General features: G+C 45.5%; 1 protein-coding gene across 1 annotated transcript; it reads right to left on the bottom strand.

Annotated features, from left to right (window-relative positions):
- Window positions 1-1,835: 1,835 nt before the first annotated feature.
- ankrd22 (ankyrin repeat domain 22) lies at window positions 1,836-20,246 on the bottom strand. Its single transcript, XM_055647265.1, has 6 exons — window positions 19,983-20,246; window positions 8,086-8,271; window positions 6,573-6,680; window positions 3,517-3,594; window positions 2,509-2,607; window positions 1,836-1,969 (listed from the first exon to the last, which is right to left on the bottom strand). Exons 1-6 carry the CDS (start codon window positions 20,001-20,003, stop codon window positions 1,892-1,894), a joined length of 570 nt encoding a protein of 189 aa, XP_055503240.1. The 5' UTR covers window positions 20,004-20,246; the 3' UTR covers window positions 1,836-1,891.
- Between the last annotated feature and the right edge of the window lie 4,208 nt (window positions 20,247-24,454).

The raw sequence follows: 24,454 nt of genomic DNA on the forward strand, positions 1-24,454 counted from the left end.
ATGTTGGATATTAACTGCAAATTGAGCATGATCGCTATGGTGTTAAATATGAAAGTGATTTGAAGCTGGTGGATAACCAGTCAAAAATATAATCCCACTCTTGAGCTGCAAGATGATAAAGTGTGTTCATCGACAACTGTTCCTGGTGAGATCTATCACACTCTACTGTATATTGTGTCTTCCATGTCACTTGTGAGTACCTTGTCAGTTGCCTTGCCATTACACTGGAGCAACTTCAATAAAGATTACATTTGAGGTTACTGTGCTTTCGGCTTCCAACAACAACTGTTAAAATCTAGCACCAAGGCTTGTTTTGACAACTTTTTTTTATTTGTAAGTTGTATATACAAGAGACAATGGTGAACCAATTTGGCATTTGGACCTTAGAGTGAGTCAAGAGTGCTTTTGCGTCACGTCCCGAAACAGAACAATGAAATCCTTACTTGCATCAGGGCGACACGGTGGCGCAGCGGTAGAGTTGCTGCCTCACAGCTCCAGAGACCCAGGTTCGAACCTGACTATGGGTGCTTGTCTGTATGGAGTTAGTACATTTTCCCCATGACTGGCTGGGTTTTCTCCGAGTGCTCCGGTTTCCTCCCATACTCCAAAGCCGTACATGTTTGTAAGTTAATTGGCTTTGGTAAAGATTGTAAATTGTCCCTAGTGTGTACAATAGTGCTAGTGTGCGGGGTGATCGCTGGTCAGTGCAGACTCATGGGTCGAAGGGACTGTTTCTGCACTGTATCTCTAAACTGAACTAGACAGATATATAAACATAGTACTCAGTTAACACCATATTAAACAACAAAAAAGTTCAATAAATAAAAACAAAAAATTCTAAGCCCCAAGACTTAGGCAGTTCATAGTTCAGGGTTTGGTCGGAGTGTGTCATGTTTAATAGCCTGATAGTTGTAGGGAAGAAGCTGCTCCTGAACCTGGACGTTAGTTTTCAAGCTTCTGTACCTTCTTCCCGATGGCAGGAGTGAAATGAGAGCGTGGCCAGGGTCTCTGATGATGCTGGCTGCCTTTTTGAGGCAGCGACTCCTGTAGATCCCTTCGATGGTGGGGAGTTCTTTAAAAGATGCCATATCTATGTATATATTAAACAAAACTAAACGCTATAGAGGGCAACATAGTAATTGAGGTTGAGGATTGGATATTTATTTTTTCAATTCATTAAACATGTTATTTTCAATATGGGAGACCTGTTCCCACGTTGTATCTCTCTCAACTAAACCTATTTGATGCTCATCTCTGGAGGGGGGGGGAAAGTTACACGACTACCTACCCTTTATAAGTATGTTGCCAGAACCAGAGAGTCTGAGCTGTAGGCAGAGGTTGAGTAGACTGGGACTCCATTCCTTGGAGTGCAGGAGGATGAGGAATGATCTTATAGTGGAGTATAAAACCATGAGAGGAATAGATCGGGTAGATGCATAGCGCCTCTTACCCAGAGTGGGTGAATAAAGGACCAGACGACATCGGTTTAAAGTGAAGGTGAAAAGATTTAATAAGAATCTGAGGAGTAACTTTTTCACACAAAGGGTGGTGGGTTAATGGAACAAGCTGCCAGAGGAGGTAGTTGAGGCTGGGACTATCCCAACGTTTAAGAAACAGATGGCTACATGAATAGAACCGATTGGAAGGATATGGACCAAATGTGGGCAGGTGGGACTGGTGTAGCTGGGACATGTTGGTAGGTGTGGGCAAGTTGGGCTGAAGGGCCTGTATCCACGCTATTAATCTATGAACTAACTACACAGGTTACTATGAGGGTGACGGCCAATACTGCAGAAAACAGGAACATTTGTACAAAGCCAGACTGCCCACGTATCGAGATGTAGAGAAGTTATTTATTCGTTCCGTACAAACATCCATTGCTAGAAAGTCTCTAGGATTCCTTGTGCAGCGCAGCCAAAATCTTTGGAAACTTCAATTTTGTGGCAATATCAACAGGTGTTTCTCCATTCTGGACAAAAAAAATGAATGCAACATAAATGTGAACAGGCAATCTCAATCAATATTTCCAACAATTTCTGTAAAAGAACCATGAAAACTGCTGATAATTGATAATGATAAATGAAAGCAGTGGCGCAGAGGCGGAGCTGCAGCCTCACAGTGCCAGAGACCCAGGTTCGATCCCGACCACGGGTGCTTGTCTACAGAGTTTGTACGTTCCCCTCCCCCCGTGACCTGCGTGGGTTTTCTCTCCGAGATCTTCGGCCCTCCTACACTCCAAAGACGTGCAGGTTTGTAGATTAATTGGCCTGGTGTAAATGGAAAATTGTCCCGTGTGTGTGTGTGTGTGTGTGTGTGTGGATAGTGTTAATGTGCAGGGGTTGCTGGTGGGGTCTCGGTGCCTTCAAGTGTTTCCTGCCTTCTCCCCATAACCCCTGACATCCTATGGCCCTAACCCTATGAAGTGTCAGGCAGATACTAAACCTGTGTGATCAAATATTCAAATCCAATGGGGGTGCAGGCAACACACGAGCAACGTGGAATACTTACCTTATTGGCAATGGATGTGTCTGCATTTGCTTTAATGAGGACGTTGACAATCCGTGAATTTTTCATTCGGCAAGCGTAGTGAAGCGCAGAGTTACCTTTCTGTAACAAGAGTGAAAGCACAAAAGGTCACAGACAGAAACCAAACACTTCCAAAGTTTGAGGGAGGCAGGATGATTTTAGAATTTACCTTTTAGTTTAGTATAACATGAAAAGTGGAATTAGTTTAGTTTTAGAGATGCAGCGTGCAAACAGGCCCATCGGCACATTGACACCGTGGCGAATCACCCCATACACTAGCACTATCCTACACACACTCGCAACAATTTATCGTTTTACCAAAGTCAATTAACCTACACCTTATATGATCTTATAGAAACATATAAAATTCTTAAGGGATTGGACAGGCTTGATGCAGGAAAAATGTTCCCCATGTTGGGGGAGTCCAGAACCAGGGGGGGTCACAGTTTAAGAATAAGGGGTAGGCCATTTAGGACTGAGTTAAGGAAACACCTTTTCACCCAGAGAGTTGTGAATCTGTGGAATTCTCTGCCACAGAAGGCAATGGAGGCCAATTCACTGGATGTTTTCAAGAAATAGTTAGATTTAGCTCTTTGGGCTAACGGAATCAATGGGATTTGGGGAGAAAGCAAGAACGGGGCACTGCTTTTGGATGATCTGCCATGATCATATTGAATGGCGGTGCTGGTTCGAAAGGCCGAATGGCATCTATCTTCCTGCATCCTATTTTCTATGTTTCTACAAACCTGCACGTTCTTGGAATGTGGGAGGAAACACGAGCAACCGTATATATAGCGTGGAAACAGGCCCTTCGGCCCACTGAGTCCGTGCCGACCGACGATCCCTTGTACATTAGTTCTATCTAGAGAACTCCGGAGAAAATGGTCTGTGTATTCTTACAAGGTCTACCTCAGTTTTAAGGCTTGAATCAATTCGATTTAATTTAAATGTAAGAAATATATTAGTAAAATCAGATTTACCAGTCCTTACATAGTCTGTTGCATTTATATCCACTTTAGCTTTCAGCAGTATCTTTATAAACGTTTCATTACGACTCTTCTTTGATTCCTGTACAAAAACAAAGAGTTGATCAGAAAGTAACCGGTACAAATTACACTTCCATCTGCATGCAAAACCCAAATATTGATTTACCACCACCACATTACTTCTCTGGACAACACGGTGGCGCAGCGGTAGAGTTGCTGTTTTACACAGCACCAGAGACAGGTTTGTTGGTTAATTGGCCGGTTAAATTGTAAATTGCTAGTGTGCAGGGATCGCTGGTCGGCATGGACCCGTTGGGCCGAAGGGCCTGTTGCCTCATTGTATCTCTAAGCTAAACTAACCAACTAAGATAAACACAAAGTGCTGGAGTAATTATAATTATATAAGGGGGTGTTGTGGATAATGAAGAGGATTTCCAAAGTCTACAGAGTGATTTAGGCCATTTGGGAAAATGGGCTGAAAGATGGCAGATGGAGTTTAATGCTGATAAATGTGAGGTGCTACACCTTGGCAGGACAAATCAAAATAGGACGTACGTGGTAAATGGTAGGGAATTGAAGAATACAGTTGACCAGAGGGATCTGGGTATAACCGTGCATAGTTCCTTGAAGGTGGAATCTCATAAAGATAGGGTGGTAAAGAAAGCTTTTGGTATGCTAGCCTTTATAAATGGCTGGGATGTAATGTTAAAATTGTACAAGGCATTGGTGACCAAATCTGGAATCGTGTACAAATTTGGACGCCTAACTATAGGAAGGAGGACAAAAAAATAAAGAGTACAGAGGAGATTTGCTAGAATGTTGCCTGGGTTTCAACAACTAAGTTACAGAGATAGGTTGAATAAGTTAGGTCTTTATTCTCTGGAGCGCAGAAGGGTAAGGGGGGACTTGATAGAGGTCTTTAAAATGATGAGAGGGATAGACAGAGTTGATGTGACAAGCTTTTCCCTTTGAGAATATTCAAACAAGAGGACATGACTTCAGAATTAAGGGACAGAAGTTTAGGGGTAACATGAGGGGGAACTTCTTTACTCAGAGAGTGGTAGCGGTGTAAGAGGCAGGTTCATTGGTATCAAACACAAAGTAGGCTGGATGAGAAGGGAATGGAATTATGGTATGAGTGCAGGCAGGTGGGACTAAGGGGAAAAAATTTTGTTCGACACACTTGTAGGGTGATGGCCTTTTCCGGCTGTAATTGTTAGACCCTAATTCTTCAGACTGAGGTCGAGACACTTCTTCAGACATGGGTGACATTTCTAGACCAGTCTTCAGACTGACCCTAGAGACGTCACCCATTCCTTCTCTTCAGAGATGCTGCTTGTCCCGCTGAGTTACTTCAGCATTTTGTGTCTACCTTCGGTATAAACCAGCATCTGCAGTCCCTTCCTAAACTAAACAGCTTTCTGCTTAGTCATGACTACAAAATGACAAGGTTGAAAATAACAAAGGTCCAGTTTGGATGATAGCAAACACACCTGTTTGTGGACCATATGTGATTATATTCAATGCAATGAACCTGCTGAGACCCGCGTTCGATCCCGACTACTGGTGCTGTCTGTATGGAGTTTGTACGTTCTCCCCGTGACTTGCGTGGGTTTTCGACGAGATCTTCGGTTTCCTCCCACACTCCAAAGACGTACAGGTTTGGAGGTTAAGTGGATTGGTAAATGAAAAATTGTCCCTAGTGTGTGTGTGATAGTGTTAATGTGCGGGGATCGCTGTTCGGCGCGGACTAAACTATCTCTAAACTAAACCTCTAGAAATGCACGCTTCAAAGACGTACAGGTTTGTAGGTTAAGTGGCTTTGGTTAAATTGTCACTAGTGTGTTGGATAGCGTTAGTGTGCCGGTGATCGGTGCTCAGAGCGGACTCGGTGGGCCGCAGGGCCCGTATCTGCGCTACACCTCGAAAAGTAGGTATGTTACAAACTTACCTTCAGCGGCGCTGCAATTCTGCCACTGGCCGTGTGTGCGATTTTGGTGACTTTGAGTGGGGCTCGGGGTTAAAACGCACTTTTTTTCCTACCCTGTCCTGGATTATATTTGGTTGGAGTGCAAGCTTTTGCTGAAGAATCGTTCCGACGGGCGTTCTGTGTATTTCTATTTATTTATTTATTTATTAAAAAAAAAATCGCCCGACTAGTTCAGCGCTGGAGTCATTTTAAAATCAGCTTCTAAAGCCGTCAACGCTGACAACAGGGACGGATTTCATGTAAGTGACAGGTAAAAAAAACTGTTTCTTTTTATGTATAAAAGTGGTCCTTAAGATGCCTTTAGTTCACATTTTAAGTTGCGAAACGGTGATTTAGTCCCCATACCAACCGGCAGTGTTTTTCCTGCCGTTATGGGGGTCTAAATCACTGCAAACCTCAACGTTCCAAATGGTAGCGTTCCAGAAAAACCCACTCGCAAGTTGATTTAAATGGCCATTATACAGGTATTAAACATTAAATTCCTTCCATTTGGCCTATAAATCCATGACAATGAGATTTAAAAATTAGGTTATATTGTGAATTCTTGTGTGAATGTTATTTGGACACTTAGGCTATTTAAAAATGTTAATCTATTCTTAAGAAATTGATGGATGTTTAGATCTAGTAATTGAATTTTGTAATTAGCTACAATTAGGTAACTAAATAATTATATGCTTTAATTTCAAGTCATCTAAGTAAGATTGTTTCATATTTGTTTCAGAATGCTTCAATCTATAATAACTGAAAATTTATTTTAGTTCTCTTAATTTTTAAGAAAGTTATGGCCATTTGACTGTCCTCGATCACAGCTTTTGTGTGAAGTCAATGGAAAAGCAATAGGGAACAAGATGCTAATTTCCGAATATGAAAATGGCCATAACTTTTTTAATACTGAAGATATGAAAGTGAATTAGGTGACAAATTAAACTTCTTTTTATGCTTTATCTGATGGGATAAATTACAGACATGATTTTTTAAATCTCAAAATTTTGTAACATTGCTACTAAAAGTCTAAAAACAAAGAACCATTGGGCACATTAGTTTGGGGGGGAAGCCACGCCAACACTTACCATTATAATGTAGCCCAGTAGCAAGACAGGCATCAAGATGATGATCAACAGGTAGTCCAGAAAAGTGAATCTTCTCCTTACAGCATAATGTAAACATGTCCGCTCTTTCTTTAAAATGGAAGAAGGCAAAGTCGGTGAAGGAACAGAATGTTTATTCAAGAATGCATATCCGGTAGATAGTTTAATGCGCAGGGCCGTCGGAGAGAGAGGAGGGCCGCTGCAGGCAAACTCTCTCTCCAATGGCCCTCCTCCCTCTCCGTCCGCCAAGGCCTGCTGGATCTCCCGGTTGCCAACCATTTCAACTCCCCTTCCCATTCCCACACTGACCTCTCTGCCCTGGGCCTCCTCCATTGCCAGATTGAGGCCATACGCAAACTGGAGGAACAGCACCTCATATTCCACTTGGGGTAGTTCACAACCTAATGATATGAAATTTGAATTCTCCAATTTCAGGTAACTACCTACAAATAAGCCCCCCCCCCCCCCCCCCCCCCCCCCCCCCACTTATCCCCCTTTCCCCATTTTTTTTAATTCCCGCCCTTCACTTCCCTGTGCCCCACCTGGATTTGCATTCATTTATCTCCTTCCCCCTCCCCTCGTCCCCTTCCACCTAAATTCCTTCCTCTGGCTTCACAATTTGTCCTTCTTCCGTCTTTGTTTCATGCCTTTTGTCTTTTCATCAACTGGCCTTCCAGCTTTCTCTCCCCCAGCACAATCGGTCTGAAGAAGGATCCCGACCCAAAACGGCACGTATCCATGTTCTCCAGAGATGCTGTTTGACCCGCTGAGTTACTCCAGCACTTTGTGTCTTTTTTTTTTGGTGCTACTGGAAACATTACTGAAGATCGACACAACCAGCATCTGCAGTTCCTTCTTACACATTATTCATAGCTTACAGGAATAGGGATGTGTCAACAGAATGTACAGTAAATCCTCATTGTAATGGACCATGGGGGAGGGGGGGTGGGATGTTGTCTGTTATTGCCAAATGTCCTTTATAACTGAGTAAGTGACTTGTCACGTCTCCAAACACCTAGCAGTCACTCCATGAAACAACAAGTTATTTTCAAATGCAAAGTTATTTTTAACAGCTAAAAATGTATTGTAGTTAATGCAAGCTAAAAATGCTAAAGGCTGTTTATTTAATAGTGTTAAGTATCGATCAATTGTTTATCAATGTCAATGCCCTGCCAATTTCAATGCCAGTGCCCTGCCAATGCCAATGCTTTGCCAATGCCAATGACTTACCAATACCTTGCCAATGTTAATGGCTTACCAATGTCAATGGCTTGCCAATGCCTTGCCAATGTCAATTGCCTGTCAATGGCTTGCCAATGTCAATGCCCTGTCAATGCCTTGCCAATATCAATGCGTTGCCAATGTGACTGGCCCTTGCAGTGTAACAATTTGTTCTTATAGAGATAGGTTGCTATAATTGAAATCCGTTATAAAGAGGTCATTAATAGCAAGCCAGGGTTTACTGTACAGGTCTGAATGCACACCCATAGATCACCTTGTTCCTGAGATTGACGTTGGCTTCTTTCCTCAGTAGATATTGTGCGATTTCGAGCCTGCCCGCTTTGCAGGCAGCGATCAGTGCGGTGTCCCCATAGTGCGAGTCTTGCTGGTTCACATTGGTTGTCATCAGTAGCTCCTTCAAATCCCTGAAGTCATTCTGATACGCTGCCTGGCAAATGGGCTGCGGGACAGAGCAAAGAGAACAAATCAGCACGGTCAGGACAAATAGAAACATAGAAAATAGGTGCAGCAGCCAGCACCGTAATTCAATATGATCATGGCTGATCATCCAGAATCAGTTTCTGCTTTCTCCCCATATGTCATCTCATTTTGAATCTATAACTTTAAATATAACGTGGAGCAGTGCAGAGGGACACCTTTACTTTTAGTTTGGAGATACAGCGCGGAAACAGGCCCTTCAGCCCATCGAGTCCACACCCACCCAGCGATCACCGCACACTAACTGCATCCTGCACACACCGAGGACAATTTTACATTTATACCAAGCCAATTAACCTACAGACCTGCACATCTTCGGAGCGTGGGAGATAACCGAAGGTCTCGGAGAAAACCCACGCAGGTCACTGGGTGAACGTGCAAACTCCGTGCAGACAGCACCCGTGGTCAGGATCGAACCCGGGTCTCTGCAGCAACTTTACCAACTTCTGGCGCCACCGTGCCGACACTGGTGAGCCAGAAGCCAAAACATTGAGATTTTAAGTAGCTACAAATCAGATCATGGAGTGTTAAAGTCTTACAACAAAGCCCATGCAGAATTAACAACCAAGGAAGCAACTTTATTTTAAAAAACTGTTCTCCAGAGATGTTGCCCGACCGGCTGACTTAGTGTCATCGTCATAAAGCATGGAAACAGGCCCTTCGGCCCAACTTGCCCACACCGGCCAACATCTCCCATCTACACTAGTCCCACCTGCCCGCGTTTGGCCCATATCCCTCTAAACCTGTCCTCAGATCGACTTCAGAACATCCTCGGGAGGGAAGGTAAACAGCCGGAAGTAGTTGTGCATCTGGGCACAAGTGACGTGGGTAAGAGGAGGAAGGAGGTTCTGCAACGTCAGTATCGAGAACTATGCAGGAGGCTGAAGAGCTGGACTTCTAGGGTGGCTATCTCTGGGTTGCTTCCAGTACCTCGTGCTAGTGAGGGAAGGAACAGGGAGATAGGGGAGCTGAATGTGTGGCTGAGGAGTTGGTGCAGGGGGCAGGGATTTAGATTTCTAGATCACTGGGATCTCTTCTGGGGCAGGGGTGACCTGGACAACAGGGACGTGTTGCACCTTAATTGGAGGGGGACCGACATTCTGGCGGGTAGGTTTGCTAGTGCTACACGGGTGGGTTTAAACTATACATTGGGGGAGTGGGGTCAACAACATGGAAGCGCATGCGTGCAGTTAACGGGAAAGAGCGTGTAGGAAAGGTCAGGGGGATGGGAACCAGTGCAAGGAGACAGAGGGCCATTAAAGGAGGACAGAGGCAAAAGGTAGAAGGGAGATAAGAAAAACTAATCTGAAAGCTTTGTGCCTCAATGCCAGGAACATTTGGAATAAGGTGGATGAATTGAATGGGCAGTTAGCAGTTAAGGGATATGAATTACGGAGACATGGCTCCAGGGCGACCTCTGAAGAAAGGTCTCGACCCAAATCGTCACCCATTCCTTCTCTCCAGAGACGCTGCCTGTCCCGCTGAGTTACTCCAGCTTTTTGTGGGTGACCAAGGCTGGGAGCTAAACATGCAGGGGTTATTCGATATTCAGGAAGGATAGACAGAAAGGAAGAGGAGGTGGGGTGGCATTGTTGGTTAAAGAGGAGATGAAAGCAATAGCAAGGAGAGACATTAGCCTGGATGCTGTAGAACCGGTATGTGTAGAACTGTGAAATAGACAAGGGCAGGAAACACTTGTTGGAGTTGTATACAGACCACCAAACAGCAGGTTGGGGATAGCATCAAACAGGAAATTAGGGATGTGTGTAGCAAAGGTACAGCGATTATCATGGGTGACTTTAATCTACATATAGATTGGGCCAACCAAATTGGTAACAGTGCTGAGGAGGAGGATATCCTGGAATGTACACGGGATGTTTTTTTAAAACAATATGTAGAGGAACTGACTAGAGGGCAGGCCATCCTTGACTGGCTATGGTGTAATGAGAAAGGATTAGTAGCAATCTTGTTGTGCAAAGCCCCTTGGGCAACAGTGACCATAATATGGTTGAATTCTGCATTAGGATGGAGAGTGTGACAGTTAATTCAGAGACTAGGGTCCTGAACTTGAATAAACGAGACTTTGAAGGTATGAGACGGGAATTGGCCAGGATAGACGGTCAAATTATACTGAAAGGATTGACGGTGGAGATGCAATGGCAAGGATTTAAAGACCGCATGGATGAACTCCAGAAATTGTTCATCCCTGTCTGGCGAAAAAATAAAACCGGGATGGCGGCTCAACCGTGGCTGGCGAGGGAAGTCAAGGATAGTGTTAAATCCAAGGAAGAGGCATTTAAATTGGGCAGAAGAAGCGGGCAAACCAAACTGGGAGAAATTTAGAACTCAACAGAGGAGGACAAAGGCGTTAATTAGAAGGGGGAAAAAGAGCAAGAAAAAAAGTTTGCGGGGAATATAAAAACTGACTAAAAACTTTGTTAGATATTTAAAAAGGAAAAGATTAATGAAGAGGAATGTAGGTCCCTTACAATCAGAATCGGGTTAATTAATAATGGGGAACAAGGAAATGGCAGAACAGTTAAACACGTACTTTGGTTCTGTCTTCACTAAGGAAGACACAAACAATCTCCTGGAAATACTAGGGGACCAAGGATCTAGTGGTAGGGAGGAACTGAAGGGAATCCACATTAGTCAGAAAATGGTATTTGGTAAACATGGGACTGAAGGCAGATAAATCCCAGTTTACCTATCTATATAGCTGTGGTCCTATTTTGCTATGAGGCTGCAAGATGTAGCACCTCACACTTTCAGCATTGATCTGCCATCTTTCAGCCCACTCTTCCAACTGGCAGACTTTGAAACTCTACTTCATTACAGGCAACCCCACCTATCTTAGTATCATCTGCATAAGTTACTAATCCAATTTACCACAAGACCATCATCCAGATCATTGATGTACATGACAGAAACAACAGAGGGACCCTGGGTGTGCCTGTACACATCAGTCATCAGTGGCATGCAGGTACAGGTGCACAACCTTGCTATCTGGCAGTTCCATTCAGAAACTGTTGAATCCATCCGAAACTCGGCCATTTTTTCCAGGATTCGTCTGCGCACCAAGCTCTTCGTTTGAGGAACCTTGTCAAAGGCCTTACTGAAGTCCATATATACAACATCCACTGCTTTACCCTCATCAATTTCCCGAGTAACATCTTCAAAAAATTCAAGAAGATTAGTTAAACATGACCTTCCAGGCACAAATCCATGTTGACTGTCCCTAATCAGACCCTGTTTATCCAGATGCTTATATATATTATCTCTAAGTATTCTTTCCATTAATTTGCCCACCACTGACGTCAAACTAACAGGTCTATAATTGCTTATAATAAAGGAGACTTTGAAGGTATGAGACGGGAATTGGCCAGGATAGACGGTCAAATTATACTTAAAGGATTGACGGTGGAGATGCAATGGCAAGGATTTAAAGACCGCATGGATGAACTCCAGAAATTGTTCATCCCTGTCTGGCGAAAAAATAAAACCGGGCTGGTGGCTCAGCGCTGTGGCCGGCGAGGGTTGCGGGGGCGATAGTGTTGTAGCTCCGACCCCGGCATTTCTACCCCAGAAGAAGCGGCAAACCAAACGCTCCAAATCCAGCGCCGCCCGCGGAGGAGGACCCAGCTCCGCGAATTGTCGGGAGTCGGCGGAGCAAGAAAAAAAGTTTGCGGGGAGCGGGCAATGCCTAAACCGGGTTGCCGATATGCAGTAAGCTCCGGATTAATGAAGAGGAATGTAGGTCCCTTACAATCAGAGACGGGTTAATGGATTTGGAGCCGAGCAGCCAGGGGTAGAGTTAAACACGTACTTTGGTTCTGTCTTCACTAAGGAAGACACAAACAATCTCCTGGAAATACTAGGGCCCCCAGATCGCGTGGTTGGGAGTCGAACCAGGGAATCCACATTACTAAGAAAAAGTTTCCCCCTTCACATGGGACTCCAGGCACCACCACCACATAAAATCCCTCCAAACTAACTGACTAACATTTATGCAATGATCCCCCGGTCTCCGGGGAGGAGGCAGCTGCTCCAGACTTTTCAAGCCGCCCGCGCTACCTACCTAATCTACGCTAAAAATCTTCCATTCGGAAATCCGAAAAATGGTCCGAATTCCGAGAAGAGTGTCTAACGTCCCAAGGCTTTCGGATAAATCAGTAAGCCTGTGGTACAGGTACAGCAGACAGTGAAGAAAGCTAATGGCACGTTGGCCTTCATTGCTAGTGGATTTGAGTTTAGGAGAAAGGAAGTCCTACTGCAGTTGTACAGGGCCCAGGTGAGACCGCACCTGGAGTATTGTGTGCAGTTTTGGTCTCCAAATTTGAGGAAGGACATTATTGCTATTGAGGGAGTGCAGCGTAGGTTCACCAGGTTAATTCCTGTGATGGCAAGACTGACATATGATGAAAGAATGGGTCGACTGGGCTTGTAATCGCTGGAAGTTAGAAGGATGAGAGGGTATATTATAGAAACACATAAAATTATTGGAGGATTAAACAGGGTAGATTCAGGAAACATGTTCCCGATGTTGGGGAAGTCCAGAACCGGGTGTCATAGTTTAAGAATAAGGGCAAGATGAGGAAAACCTTTTTAACCCAGAGAGTTGTGAATCTGTGGAATTCTCTGCCACAGAGGGCAATGGAGGCCAATTCACTGGATGTTTACAAAAGAGAGTTTGAAAAAGCTCTTAGGGCCAAGGGAATCAAGGGATATGGGGAAAAAGCCAGAACGGGGTACTGATTTTGGATGATCAGCCATGATCATATTGAATGGCGGTGCTAGCTCGAAGGGCCAAATGGCCTACTCCTGCACCTATTTTTTAATGTTTCTATGTTTCTATCCATGTAATTGTATAACTATTTCTTAAATGTTAGAATAGTCCCAGCCTCAACCATCTCCTTTGCCAGCTCGTTCCACACACCCACCGCCCTTTGAGTGAAAAAGTTACCCCTCAGATTCTCATTACAAGTTACCCCTCAGATTCCCATTATTTTCTCACAGAGAGTTGTGAATCTGTGGAATTCTCTGCCTCAGAGGGCAGTGGAGGCTGGTTCTCTGGATACTTTCAAGAGAGAGCCAGTTAGGGCTCTTAAAGATAGCGGAATCAGGGGATATGGGGAGAAGGCAGGAACGGGGTACTGATTGGGGGATGATCAGCCATGATCACATTGAATGGCGGTGCTGGCTCGAAGGGCCGAATGGCCTACTCCTGCACCTATTGTCTACTGTCTACATTTTTTCCCTTCACCTTGAACCTATGTCCTCTGGTCCTCGATTCACCTACTCTGGGCAAGAGACTCTGTGCATCTACCCGATCTATTCCCCGCATGGTATTGTATACCTCTGTAAGATCACCCCTCATTCTTCTGCGCTCCAAGGAATAGAGACCCAGCCTGGTCAACCTCTCCCTATAGCTCCCACCCTCGGGTCCTGGCAACATCTTCCCTGTTTCCCTCTTTCATGGAGTGCAAGTCAAAAAGTTCAGGAACAGCTTCTTCAGGCTATTAAACACAACAAATAAGCTATGAGCTCTGAACTACAAAGGACTACATTATTATTTGTCATTTGCACTATATTTGTTATTTATTGAACTATTTATTTTTTCCCCATTATATACAATCTTTACATAGTCAAGTCAAGTCAACTCAAGTTCATTTGTCACATACACATACGAGATGTGCAGTGAAATGAAAGTGGCAATGCTCGCGGACTTTTGTGCAAAAGACAAACAACAAAACAACCAAACAAATTATAAACACAATCATAACACACATATTCTTTTACATAATAAATAATGGAAGGAAAAACGTTCAGTAGAGTTAGTCCCTGGTGAGACTCACATATTGTGTTGTGCTGCAGCAAGTAAGAATTTCATTGTCCCATCCGGGACATATGACAATAAAACACTCTTGACCTGTCTTGACTTGTAATGGAACATAGAACAGTGCAGAGGGACAGGGGTGAGCGAGAAGATAAAGCATTGGGACATGTACACAGCGGTACAGTGAGTGAAAAGCGTTTTATTGTGCTTTCCAGTCAAAGAAGACTATACATGATTACGATCCACGGTGTACAGGTAAAGGACAAATGGCGCTACATTTCATGCAAGATAACACCCTATAAAGTCCGAATCCACGCGATATCGTTGAACTAACCCAGACTTCGCTTTCACTTTAAGGTCACAGGGTCACAAAAGTCAAGTCCATTTTTTAAACTTTGGTTCCCGTTAACCATTTCCACATCCTTACGAGCACAGTATTACTACAGTTGTTCCCCATATTAATTGCGTTATTCTCGTTTCTGAAGGAAGCAAGCCACGTTTCAAACCTGAATTACACACCACCGGTTAAATGGCGAGCAGCGTAGATAAAATAAATTCAGAATGTAGAACCAAACAGGTGCAGCGGTAGAGTTGCTGCCTCACAGCGCCAGTGACCCGGGTTCGATCCTGACTAGGGGTGCTGTCTGTACGGAGTTTCTACTTTCCCCCCGTGACCCTTGTGCGTTTTCTCCTACAGATCCAAAGACGTACCGGTCTGTAGGTTAATCGGCATGGCAAAAATTGTTAATTGTCCCTACAGTGCTGGTGTGTGGAGATGGCTGGTAGGCACGGACTTGATGGGCCGAAGGGCCTGTTTCTGCATTGTGCCTCCAAACTAAACTAAACTAAAATAAACCTTCTCCAGAGATGCTGCCTGACCTGTTGAGTCACTCCAGCAGTCCGTGTCCCAGATTAATTTGTGCTCTCACAACTGGTATCGGCCACGGTGGCTCTGCGGTAGAGTTGCTGCCTTACAGCGCTTGCAGCGACTGAGACTCAGGTTCGATCCTGACCACGGGTGCTTGTCTGTACGGAGTTTGTACATTCTCCCCGTGACCCGCGTGGGTTTTCTTTGAGATCTCCGGTTTCCTCCCACACTCCAAAGAGGTACAGGTGTGGTGTAATTGGCTTGGTGTAAGTGTAAACATTGTCCCTGGTGTGCGTAGGGTAGTGTTAATGTGCGGGGATCGCTGGTCGATGTGGAAGGTCGATGGGCCGAAGGGCCTGTTTCCACGTTGTATCTCTACACTAAACTAAACAACAATGCTTCGTAAAACACCGGTGACTTTTTGCCTCTTTCTTCGGTTTAAAGCAGCATCTGCAGTTCCTTCCTACACAAACCAGACCTAAAGCTGCATTACAGAGCCAAGCGCAAGTTGTGAAAAAAAGCAGTACTTAAGTAGGAAAGGTGAAGTCAGCTCGGTGCAAAGCTTTGTTTTGTTTTACTGATACAGCACGGAAACAGGCCCTTCGGCCCACCGAGTCCATGCCGACCATCGATCACCCACTCACACTAGTTCCACATTATCCCCCTTTCACATCCACTCCCTACACACCAGGGCCAATCTACAGAGGGCCAACTAACCTACAAACCCGCACGTCTCTGGAATGTGGGAGGAAACCGGAGCATCCGGAGGAATCCCACGCGGTCACAGGGGGATCGTGCAAACTCCGCACGGGCAGCACCCAGGGTCGGAATCGAACCCTGGCCTCTGAGTTGCCGTGAGGCAGCGACTCTGCCCGCTGCGCCACTCTGCCACTCCCTGCGCCAATGGAAGAACGGCAGCTTCCTTGAGTCTTCTCTAGTTGGCCCGAGGCATTTCAAAAAGCATGTTGGAGCCTGAAGAAGGGCCCTGAGCCTATCCATGTTCCCCAGGGATGCTGCCTGACCCGCTGAGTTACTCCAGCACTCTGTGTCTTCTGCACCATTCTCTGCAAGAGTTACAGAGGGTGAAGTAGGGATTTGACATTGTTGGAATACTGATGTTTTAATGGTCAGATCCAAAGCCACCGTAGCGCCACCTATGGAATTTATGACCCACAAGGCATCACGGTGGCACAGGCAGCGGTAGAGGTGCTGCCTGACAGCACTTGCTGCACTGGAGACCCGGGTTCGATCCCGACTATGGGGGCGCTGTCTCCCTGTGACTGCGTGGGTTTCCCCCGGGGTGCTCCGGGCTTAATCCCACACTCTAAAGAAGCACAGGTTTGTAGGTTAATTGGCTTCAGTAGATTGTAAAGTGTGTGTGTGGGATAGTGCTAATGTACGGGGTGATCGCTGGTCGGCATGGACACGGTGGGCCAGTTTATCTCTAAACTAAACTAAATAAAACGAAACATAGATATCCAGGGAATGTTGTGGATCAAGTGCAGGCAGATGACATCAGTTTAACTCGGCATCATGTTTGGCACAGGCATTGTGGGCAGAAGGGCCTGTACCTATGCTGTACTATTCTCTGTCCTATGTTCCATAGCCCATCATCCTCCCTCCTCCCTCCCTCTCCCCTTCCTTCCTTCCTTCCAACCCCCCTCCCTCCTTCCCCCCTCCCTCGTGAAAAAAATTAAAAGACTCAGCAGATTTTGTACGAGAGGAATTTGCTGGCTGTGAGCGTGCGGGGGGGGGGGGGGGGGGGGGGGGGGAGAGGGAAGGATTTCTGTCGGGCGTGACTAGGTGAGATGATTTGCTCTGCAGGAAGGAACTGCAGATGCTGCCTATCACCAAAGATAACCTCAAAGTGCTGGAGTAACTCAGCGGGATAGGCAGCATCTCTGGAGAGAAGGAACGGGACAATTTACTGCTGAACGATTTGCCGCTCTTCTCCCCCCAACACCTCCTTTACAATAGAGTGGCTTCACTCACATTCTCAACCCCTGCAGTGTGGATGTCGCCACGGAATAGCTTTGACTCCCGCAGTCCAGGAGCTAGACACACCACACCTCGCTCCGAACGTATCCGCACATACCACACAGCAAGGTGGCGCAGTGGTAGCCCTGCTACCTCACAGCGCCGGAGACCCCGGGTTCGATCCCAGCCACGGACGCTCGTCTGTATGGAGTTAGTACGTTCTCCCCGTGACCAGCGAGGGTTTTCACCGAGATCTTCGGTTTCCTCCCACACTCCGAAGAACTACAGGTTTGTAGGTGAATTGGCTTGGTATAATTGTAAATTGTCCCTAGTGTGTGTAGGGTAGCGTTGTGGGCCTGTCCCACTTTCACAACCTAATTCACAACCTTTTTTACTCGTGGACATTTTTCATCATGCTGGGAAAAACACCCCGCCATACTTGATGCCACTAGTACCTACGATTAGCATCACGACCTGCCTACGACCATGTCGTGAGTACGAGTCAAGGGCAAACTCGGGGCAAAGGTTGTGAATTAGGTTGTGAAGGTGGGACAGGCAACTTAATGTGCGGGGATCGCTGGTCTGTGCGGACTCGGTGGGCCGAGGGGCCTGTTTCTATGCTGTATCTCTAAACTAAACATAAAGAACCAACACCTAGATTTAGTTTTTTTCCAAACGATTTTTATCATTAAAAAGCAGGAAGAACCCAAAGTGCAGAAGTTTTGTTTTGCAGTCAAAATCCAGCACAATTAGTAGGGAAATTAAATAATTACACTTATTGAATATTTGCTTATATTGTTATCTGTGTGTACTTTGTTTACAGGCCTGTTATGTTGCTGCAAGTCAGAATTGTACTGCTCCCATGTTGTCACATATGACAATTAAATACTCTTAACACTTGAAAAGTTTGATTTTAAAAGAGTAAAATGATTGCAGGTACTAGCACGTTTTAAAAAAAAGGAGGTTGCACCCTGACCACTCCCTCTTCTCCCCTCCCCCTTCGGGCAAAAGGTGTAGATGTGTGAAAACGAACACCTCCAGATTCAGGGACAAACACCACCTTTTGTCCAGAGATGCTGCCTGGCCCGCTGAGTTACTCCAACATTTTGCATCTGTCTTAGGTGTAGAGGGAAGATAGACACAAAAAGCTCGACCCGAAACGTCACCCATTCCTTCTCTCCAGAGGTGCTGCCTGTCCCGCTGAGTTACAATAGACAATAGGTGCAGGAGTAGGCCATTTGGCCCTTCGAGCCAGCACCGCCATTCAATGTGATCATGGCTGATCACCTCCAATCAGTACCTCGTTCCTGCCTTCTCCCCATATCCCCTGACTCTGCTATTTTTAAGAGCCCCATCTAGCTCTCATGTTGAAAGCATCCAGAGAACCTGCCTCCACCGCCCTCTGAGGCAGAGAATTCTACAGACTCACCACTCTCTGTGAGAAAAAGTGTTTCCTTGTCTCCGTTCTAAATGATTTACTCCTTATTGTTAAACTGTGGCCCCTGGTTCTGGACTCCCTCAACATAGGGAACATGTTTCCTGCCTCCCTATGCTGCACTCCCTCAATAGCAAGAATGTCCTTCTTCAAATTAGGGACCAAAACTGCACACAATACTCCAGGTGTGGTCTCACTAGGGCAGAAGGACCTATTTGCTCCTATATTTGATTCCTCTTGTTATAAAGGCCAACATGTCATTTGCTTTATTCACTGCCTGCTGTACCTGCATGCTTACTTTCATAGACTGATGTACAATGACCCCCAGATCCCGGCGTACTTCCCCTTTTCCCAACATGATGCCATTTAGATAGTAATTTCCCCCCCTTTTTTATTGTACCAAAGTAGATAACCTCACATTTATCCACATTAAACTTCATCTGCTATGCTTCTGCCCACTGCCCCAACCTGTCACCCTGCATTCTCATAGCATCCTCCTCACAGTTCACGCTGCCACCCAGCTTTGTGTCATCTGCAAATTTGCTAATGTTACTTTGAATCCCTTCATCCAAATCATTGATGTATATTGTAAATAGCTGCGGTCCCAGCACCGAGCGGGGACTCCAGCATTTTGTGTCGATCTTCAATTTAAACCAGCATCTGCAGTTTCATCCTACACATTATGGATGAAATGGGCTAAACACGGGCAGTTGAGACGTGTAGATGGGACATGTTGGTCGGTGTGGCCAAGTTGGGCCGAAGGGCCCGTCTCCACACTGTGTGACTATGATTTAGACTATGAAATAGACAGATTCTTGATTAATATGGGGTGTCAGGAGTTTGTGGGGAGAAGGCAGGAGAAAGGGGTTGAGAGGGAGAGATCGATCAGCCATGATTGAATGACGGAGTGGACTCAATGGGCCGAATGGCCTAATTATGCTCCTTAAATCAAACGCACAAAAAACTTCTGATCAGACACAAAATGCTGGAGTAACAGCGGGTCTGGCAGCATCTCTGGAGACAAAGAATAGTTCATGTTCATAAGTGATAGGAGACCAGAATTAGGCCATTCGGCCCATCATGTCTACTCCACCATTCAATCGTGGCTGCTCTCTCTCCTCACCCCATTCTCCCAAAACCCCGCTAATCACCCGTACTAATCAAGAATCTCTCTATCTCTGCCTTAAAAAAATATCCATTGACGATACCCTGAATAGGCGACGTTTATTCATTTTTTTTAACCCAATCCTTCTCTGCAGAGATTCTGCCTGACCAGCTGAGTTTACTCCAGCATTGTGTATCTATCTTCGGTGTAAACCAGCATCTGCAGTTCCTTCTTACACACGTTAAGACTTATTTTCAACTACCTTTCCAATGTTACAACTAACCCCCCCCCCCCCCCCCCCCCCCTTGTGTTAGAAGTGTAAATACATGTTCCTTTTCCCCATAATTTTCTAGAGGCCCCTCCAGTACTGATATTTTCACATGAGCAGGAGTATATTGATTGCTCGTCACCCTCCTGCCTTTGAATAATAACGAGTTCATGGGTGTTCCTACCTCGGAGTAAAGGATTCCCATCGGATTCACAAAGTGAGGGCGGCGAACAGAGGTGTTTGAGGGGTCGTAGCCTCCTCTCCACAGACACTTCTTGTGGTGGTCCTTGGGGTACACTTCTTGCACTTTCCTCGCCCAATTCCAACACCCAGTCCGCACTTTGACCGGGGCTCCCCTTCAAAGTTTCACCAAAAAAAACCTGTCCTTCCGACTTTGAAAGTGGCTGCAACACACACACGCAAAAAAAAAAAAACAGGGAGTGTCTGTCTCTAACTTTGCAACCTCATGCCAATCGGACGAGGTTAGGGTGGATTATACAGCGAGCGCAGCGCAGCGCACTCACACAGACCTGGGGCTTTGGAATGTGAGTTGCAGGCTGGAGCAAGTGCAGGTTGACAAATGCGTTTCTGTTCAACAGCTCCTCGCAGCCAACTCACTCACAAACGAGCGCCAGGCAATTGCAGATGCTGATTTTACACCCCCCCCCAAATTAAACACTCGCAAAAACCACTTGAATGCAAAGTTCCCGTCTCCCGGACCACAAAAAAAACCTCGCCCTTGATATATATTCCTCTTGCTCTCGAAGTTACAAGAGCTGAATTTCCACGCAGTACTAGTTCCAAAAACTAAAAACTGAACTGCCTCGACCCGAAAAGTCACCCAGTCCTTCTCTCCAGCAATATCGCCTGTCCCGCTGAGTTATTCCAGCATTTTGTGTCTATCTTCTAAACAGACCCGAGCCGAAACGTCAACTATCCATTTCCCCCACAAATGCTGCCTGACCCGCTGAGTTACTCCAGCAATGGTCTCTACTGGACTTTGTCTTGCACTAAATGTTATCCCCCTTGATTCTGTATCTGTGCAAATGTGGACGGCGTGATTGTACAATCAAATAAGATCAAATAGAACAAGTCGCCCTACAACGTTAAGGGCCTGTCCCACTTGGGCGTTGTTTGCGCGTCACGCAGATGGTGCGCGAAGATTTTGTACATCTCACACTCCTGGGGCGCCGTGCGTGACCGCACGTCACTGCCTACATCACCCCGCACCATGCACGGGTAATGTGCACCATGCGTGCGTAGACTGCACCATGCACGGGTAATGCACACTATGCGCGCATCATGTGCATGTCACCACGCGTGCGTCGTGACTCGCGTAAATTATGTTGCGTAATTGACACCCAAGTGGGACAGGCCCTTTAGGCTGTGCACGCCATACCAAGCAGAAGAAGGCTTAATTGTAATCCTGTATTGGGGGGGTGGAGAGCGGGGTTGCACGGAATGCCATAAGGTCAAAGGGCGTGACGCACGGAGTAGCTCAATCCTTCTGGAGTACAAGGCAGCTTCCGGCATAAACTAGTAACATATGAAACACGTACGTTCTTAACCGGTTAAAAAAAAGCCAAAATGGTCAATATTTTGCACTGTAAAAAATTGGTGAAGCAGCGGTAACCGTGAGAGATATTTATCGTACTTCAGAACTACAACAGTGAGGAGAAATGATGGTGGAGAGAAGCGAGGGCCGAAGGGACAACAACAGCTAACGTGGTTGGCAAACATTGGCCGTGCAGATATCAAGATGGAAAAAATAGTGAGAATGATCTAATTATGAAAATTAAAGCATTCATTTCTGGTAATGAAATCGTAGGTTCTATAATTGTATAGTCGAAAATGATGCACACACACACACATACTCAAATCTGAGGAAGGGTCTCGACCCGAAACGTCACCTATTCCTACGCTCCATAGATGCTGCCTCACCCGCTGAGTTTCTCCAGCATTTTTGTCTACCTTCGATTTTTCCAGCATCTGCAGTTCTTTCTTAAACACACACACACATACTCAGACCTTTGCTGTGTTACGACATAAATGAAAAAAGTGGTCTCCGGTAAATGCTTGAATGTGTGTCCTTTCTTCCAAAACAATGTCTGTCATTGCTCGGGAATTAAATTGTGTTCTCAAATGGTGTTCAATTAAATGCCCTCTTTGTTTCATTATTGGGTTTCATTAGACATTTGCAATGTGCGTGAATCAGAGATGACAACTAGCACAATTGTGGCAACTGTTTGACTGAAGGTTCTTTTCTCTGTAAAATTACTGATGAATATTTTATTAAGTTGCAGTGCCTCCTGGAATGGGTTGAAAGTTAAATGCACGAACAATGATTTTAAGTCAGTCTGAAGGTGCTTTTACACTGCAGCAGGGGGATATTTTAGATGAAATTTGGGTTCCAACCTGACAGCACCGTGGAAAGTTAATCTTGTTAACTTCTGCCTGCCTGGAAAAGTAATAAGAAGGTAGACAAAAGTGCTGGAGAAACTCAGCGGGTGCGGCAGCATCTATGGAGCGAAGGAAATAGGCAACGTTTCGGGCCAAAACCCTTCTTCAGACTGATGTAGGGTGGGAAGAAGAAAGGAAAAGGGAAGAGGAGGAGCCCGAGAGCTGAGGGAGAGCTGAGAAGGGGAGGAGACAGCAAGGGCTACCGGAAATTGTAGAATTCTATGTTTATGGTGCTAGGGTGCAGACTGCCCAAGCGGAATATGAGGCGCTGCTCCTCCAATTTCCGGTGGTGCTCACTCTGGCCATGGAGGAGGCCCAGGACAGAAAGGTCAGATTCGGAATGGGAGGGGGAGTTGAAGTGCTGAGCCACCGGGAAAAGTAATAATCTCTTTTGAATTGGGTTCTGCTCATGCCCTGCCCATACCTATCACTTACCTGAAGTTCACCGCTTGTACTCCAGAGGGCGGTGCGTGGCAACAGTATGGGTTAGGTGTCCTGACCTCGCCTGCCGTGCAAGGGCCCTATAGTCTTTCTGCTGACTGGATAGCAAGCAACACAAAATGCTTTTCACTTTACCTCAGTGCAGGTGACAATAATAAACTGGACTAAACTAAGATCAACTCTCATCTTAAGGCATAAGGCTTCATAGCAAAAGGATTTGAGTATAGGAGCAGGGAGGTTCTACTGCAGTTGTACAGGGTCTTGGTGAGACCACACCTGGAGTATTGCGTACAGTTTTGGTCTCCAAATCTGAGGAAGGACATTATTGCCATAGAGGGAGTGCAGGGAAGGTTCACCAGACTGATTCCTGGGATGTCAGGACTTTCATATGAAGAAAGACTGGATAGACTTGGTTTATACTCTCTAGAATTTAGGAGATTGAGAGGGGATCTTATAGAAACTTACAAAATTCTTGAGGGGTTGGACAGGCTAGATGCAGGAAGATTGTTCCCGATGTTGGGGAAGTCCAGGACAAGGGGTCACAGCTTAAGGATAAGGGGGAAATCCTTTAAAACTGAGATGAGAAGAACTTTTTTCACACAGAGAGTGGTGAATCTCTGGAAATCTCTGCCACTGAGGGTAGTCGAGGCCAGTTCATTGTCTATATTTAAGAGGGAGTTAGATGTGGCCCTTGTGGCTAAGGGGATCAGAGGGTATGGAGAGAAGGCAGGTACGGGATACTGAGTTGGATGATCAGCCATGATCATATTGAATGGCGGTGCAGGCTCGAAGGGCCGAATGGCCTACTCCTGCACCTAATTTCTATGTTTCTATGATCCATATGAATATTATCAGGTCCTCACCTTAAGTAAGTAAGTTTATTGGCCAAGTATTCACATACAAGGAATTTGCCTTGGTGCTCCGCCCACAAGTAACAACATGACATACATTGACAGTTATGAATGACTCAGAAAACACTAAACATTGAATAATAATAAAACATTAATGATAAAACACCATTGATCAAACATGTGAACCAACAAAATACCAGATCAAAGGGAGGCTACTGATTTTTGGCTGTTGAGTAGAGCAACTACTCGTGGATAAATAGAATAAAAACACACTTCAAGGACACTGAAACTAAATGCTTTCGCCATTTCTTTACATCCTAGCGACATGCGCCCCCTGAACTTTCTCCAACATGTTGACTGCTTGCATCACGGCCTGGTTCGGCAACTTGAATGTCCAGGAGCAGAAAAGACTGCAAATAGGTTGTGACCACTGCCCAGTCCATCGCCGGCTCTGACCTCCCCACCATCGAAGGGATCTACAGGAGTCGCTGCCTCAAAAAGGCAGCCGGCATCGTCAGAGACCCACACCACCCTGGCCACGCTCTCATTTCACTCCTGCCATTGGGAAGAAGGTACAGGAGCCTGAAAACTGTAACGTCCAGGTTCAGGAACACCTTCTTCCCTACAGCCATTCAGCTATTAAACACCACAACCTCCAAATAAGCTCTGAACCGCACGTGCATAGACTATTTTTGTTATTATTGCACTATTATCGGTTTTATTTGTGTGTATGAATATGTGAGGGTAAGTGTGTATATATATATATATCAAGTTCAAGTTCAAGTTACATTTATTGTCACATGCACCAATTAGTACGGTGAAATTTGGGTCGCCATACAGCCATCCGAATAAAAAAGAACACTCGAAGGGCCGAATGGCCTACTCCTGCACCTATTTTCTATGT

The sequence above is a fragment of the Leucoraja erinacea genome, chromosome 15 (assembly GCF_028641065.1).
Source record: "Leucoraja erinacea ecotype New England chromosome 15, Leri_hhj_1, whole genome shotgun sequence".
Lineage (NCBI taxonomy): Eukaryota > Metazoa > Chordata > Chondrichthyes > Rajiformes > Rajidae > Leucoraja > Leucoraja erinaceus.

Excerpts from the sequence above, each read along its gene's own strand:
- ankrd22 (XM_055647265.1), bottom strand. The coding sequence starts at position 20,003 with ATGGGAATCCTTTACTCCGAG. Across the intron at positions 3,595-6,572 it reads TACTGGGCTACATTATAATG|GAATCAAAGAAGAGTCGTAA; the intron begins GTAAGTGTTGGC and ends GTTTTTGTACAG. Across the intron at positions 2,608-3,516 it reads ATATAAATGCAACAGACTAT|AAAGGTAACTCTGCGCTTCA; the intron begins GTAAGGACTGGT and ends CTCTTGTTACAG.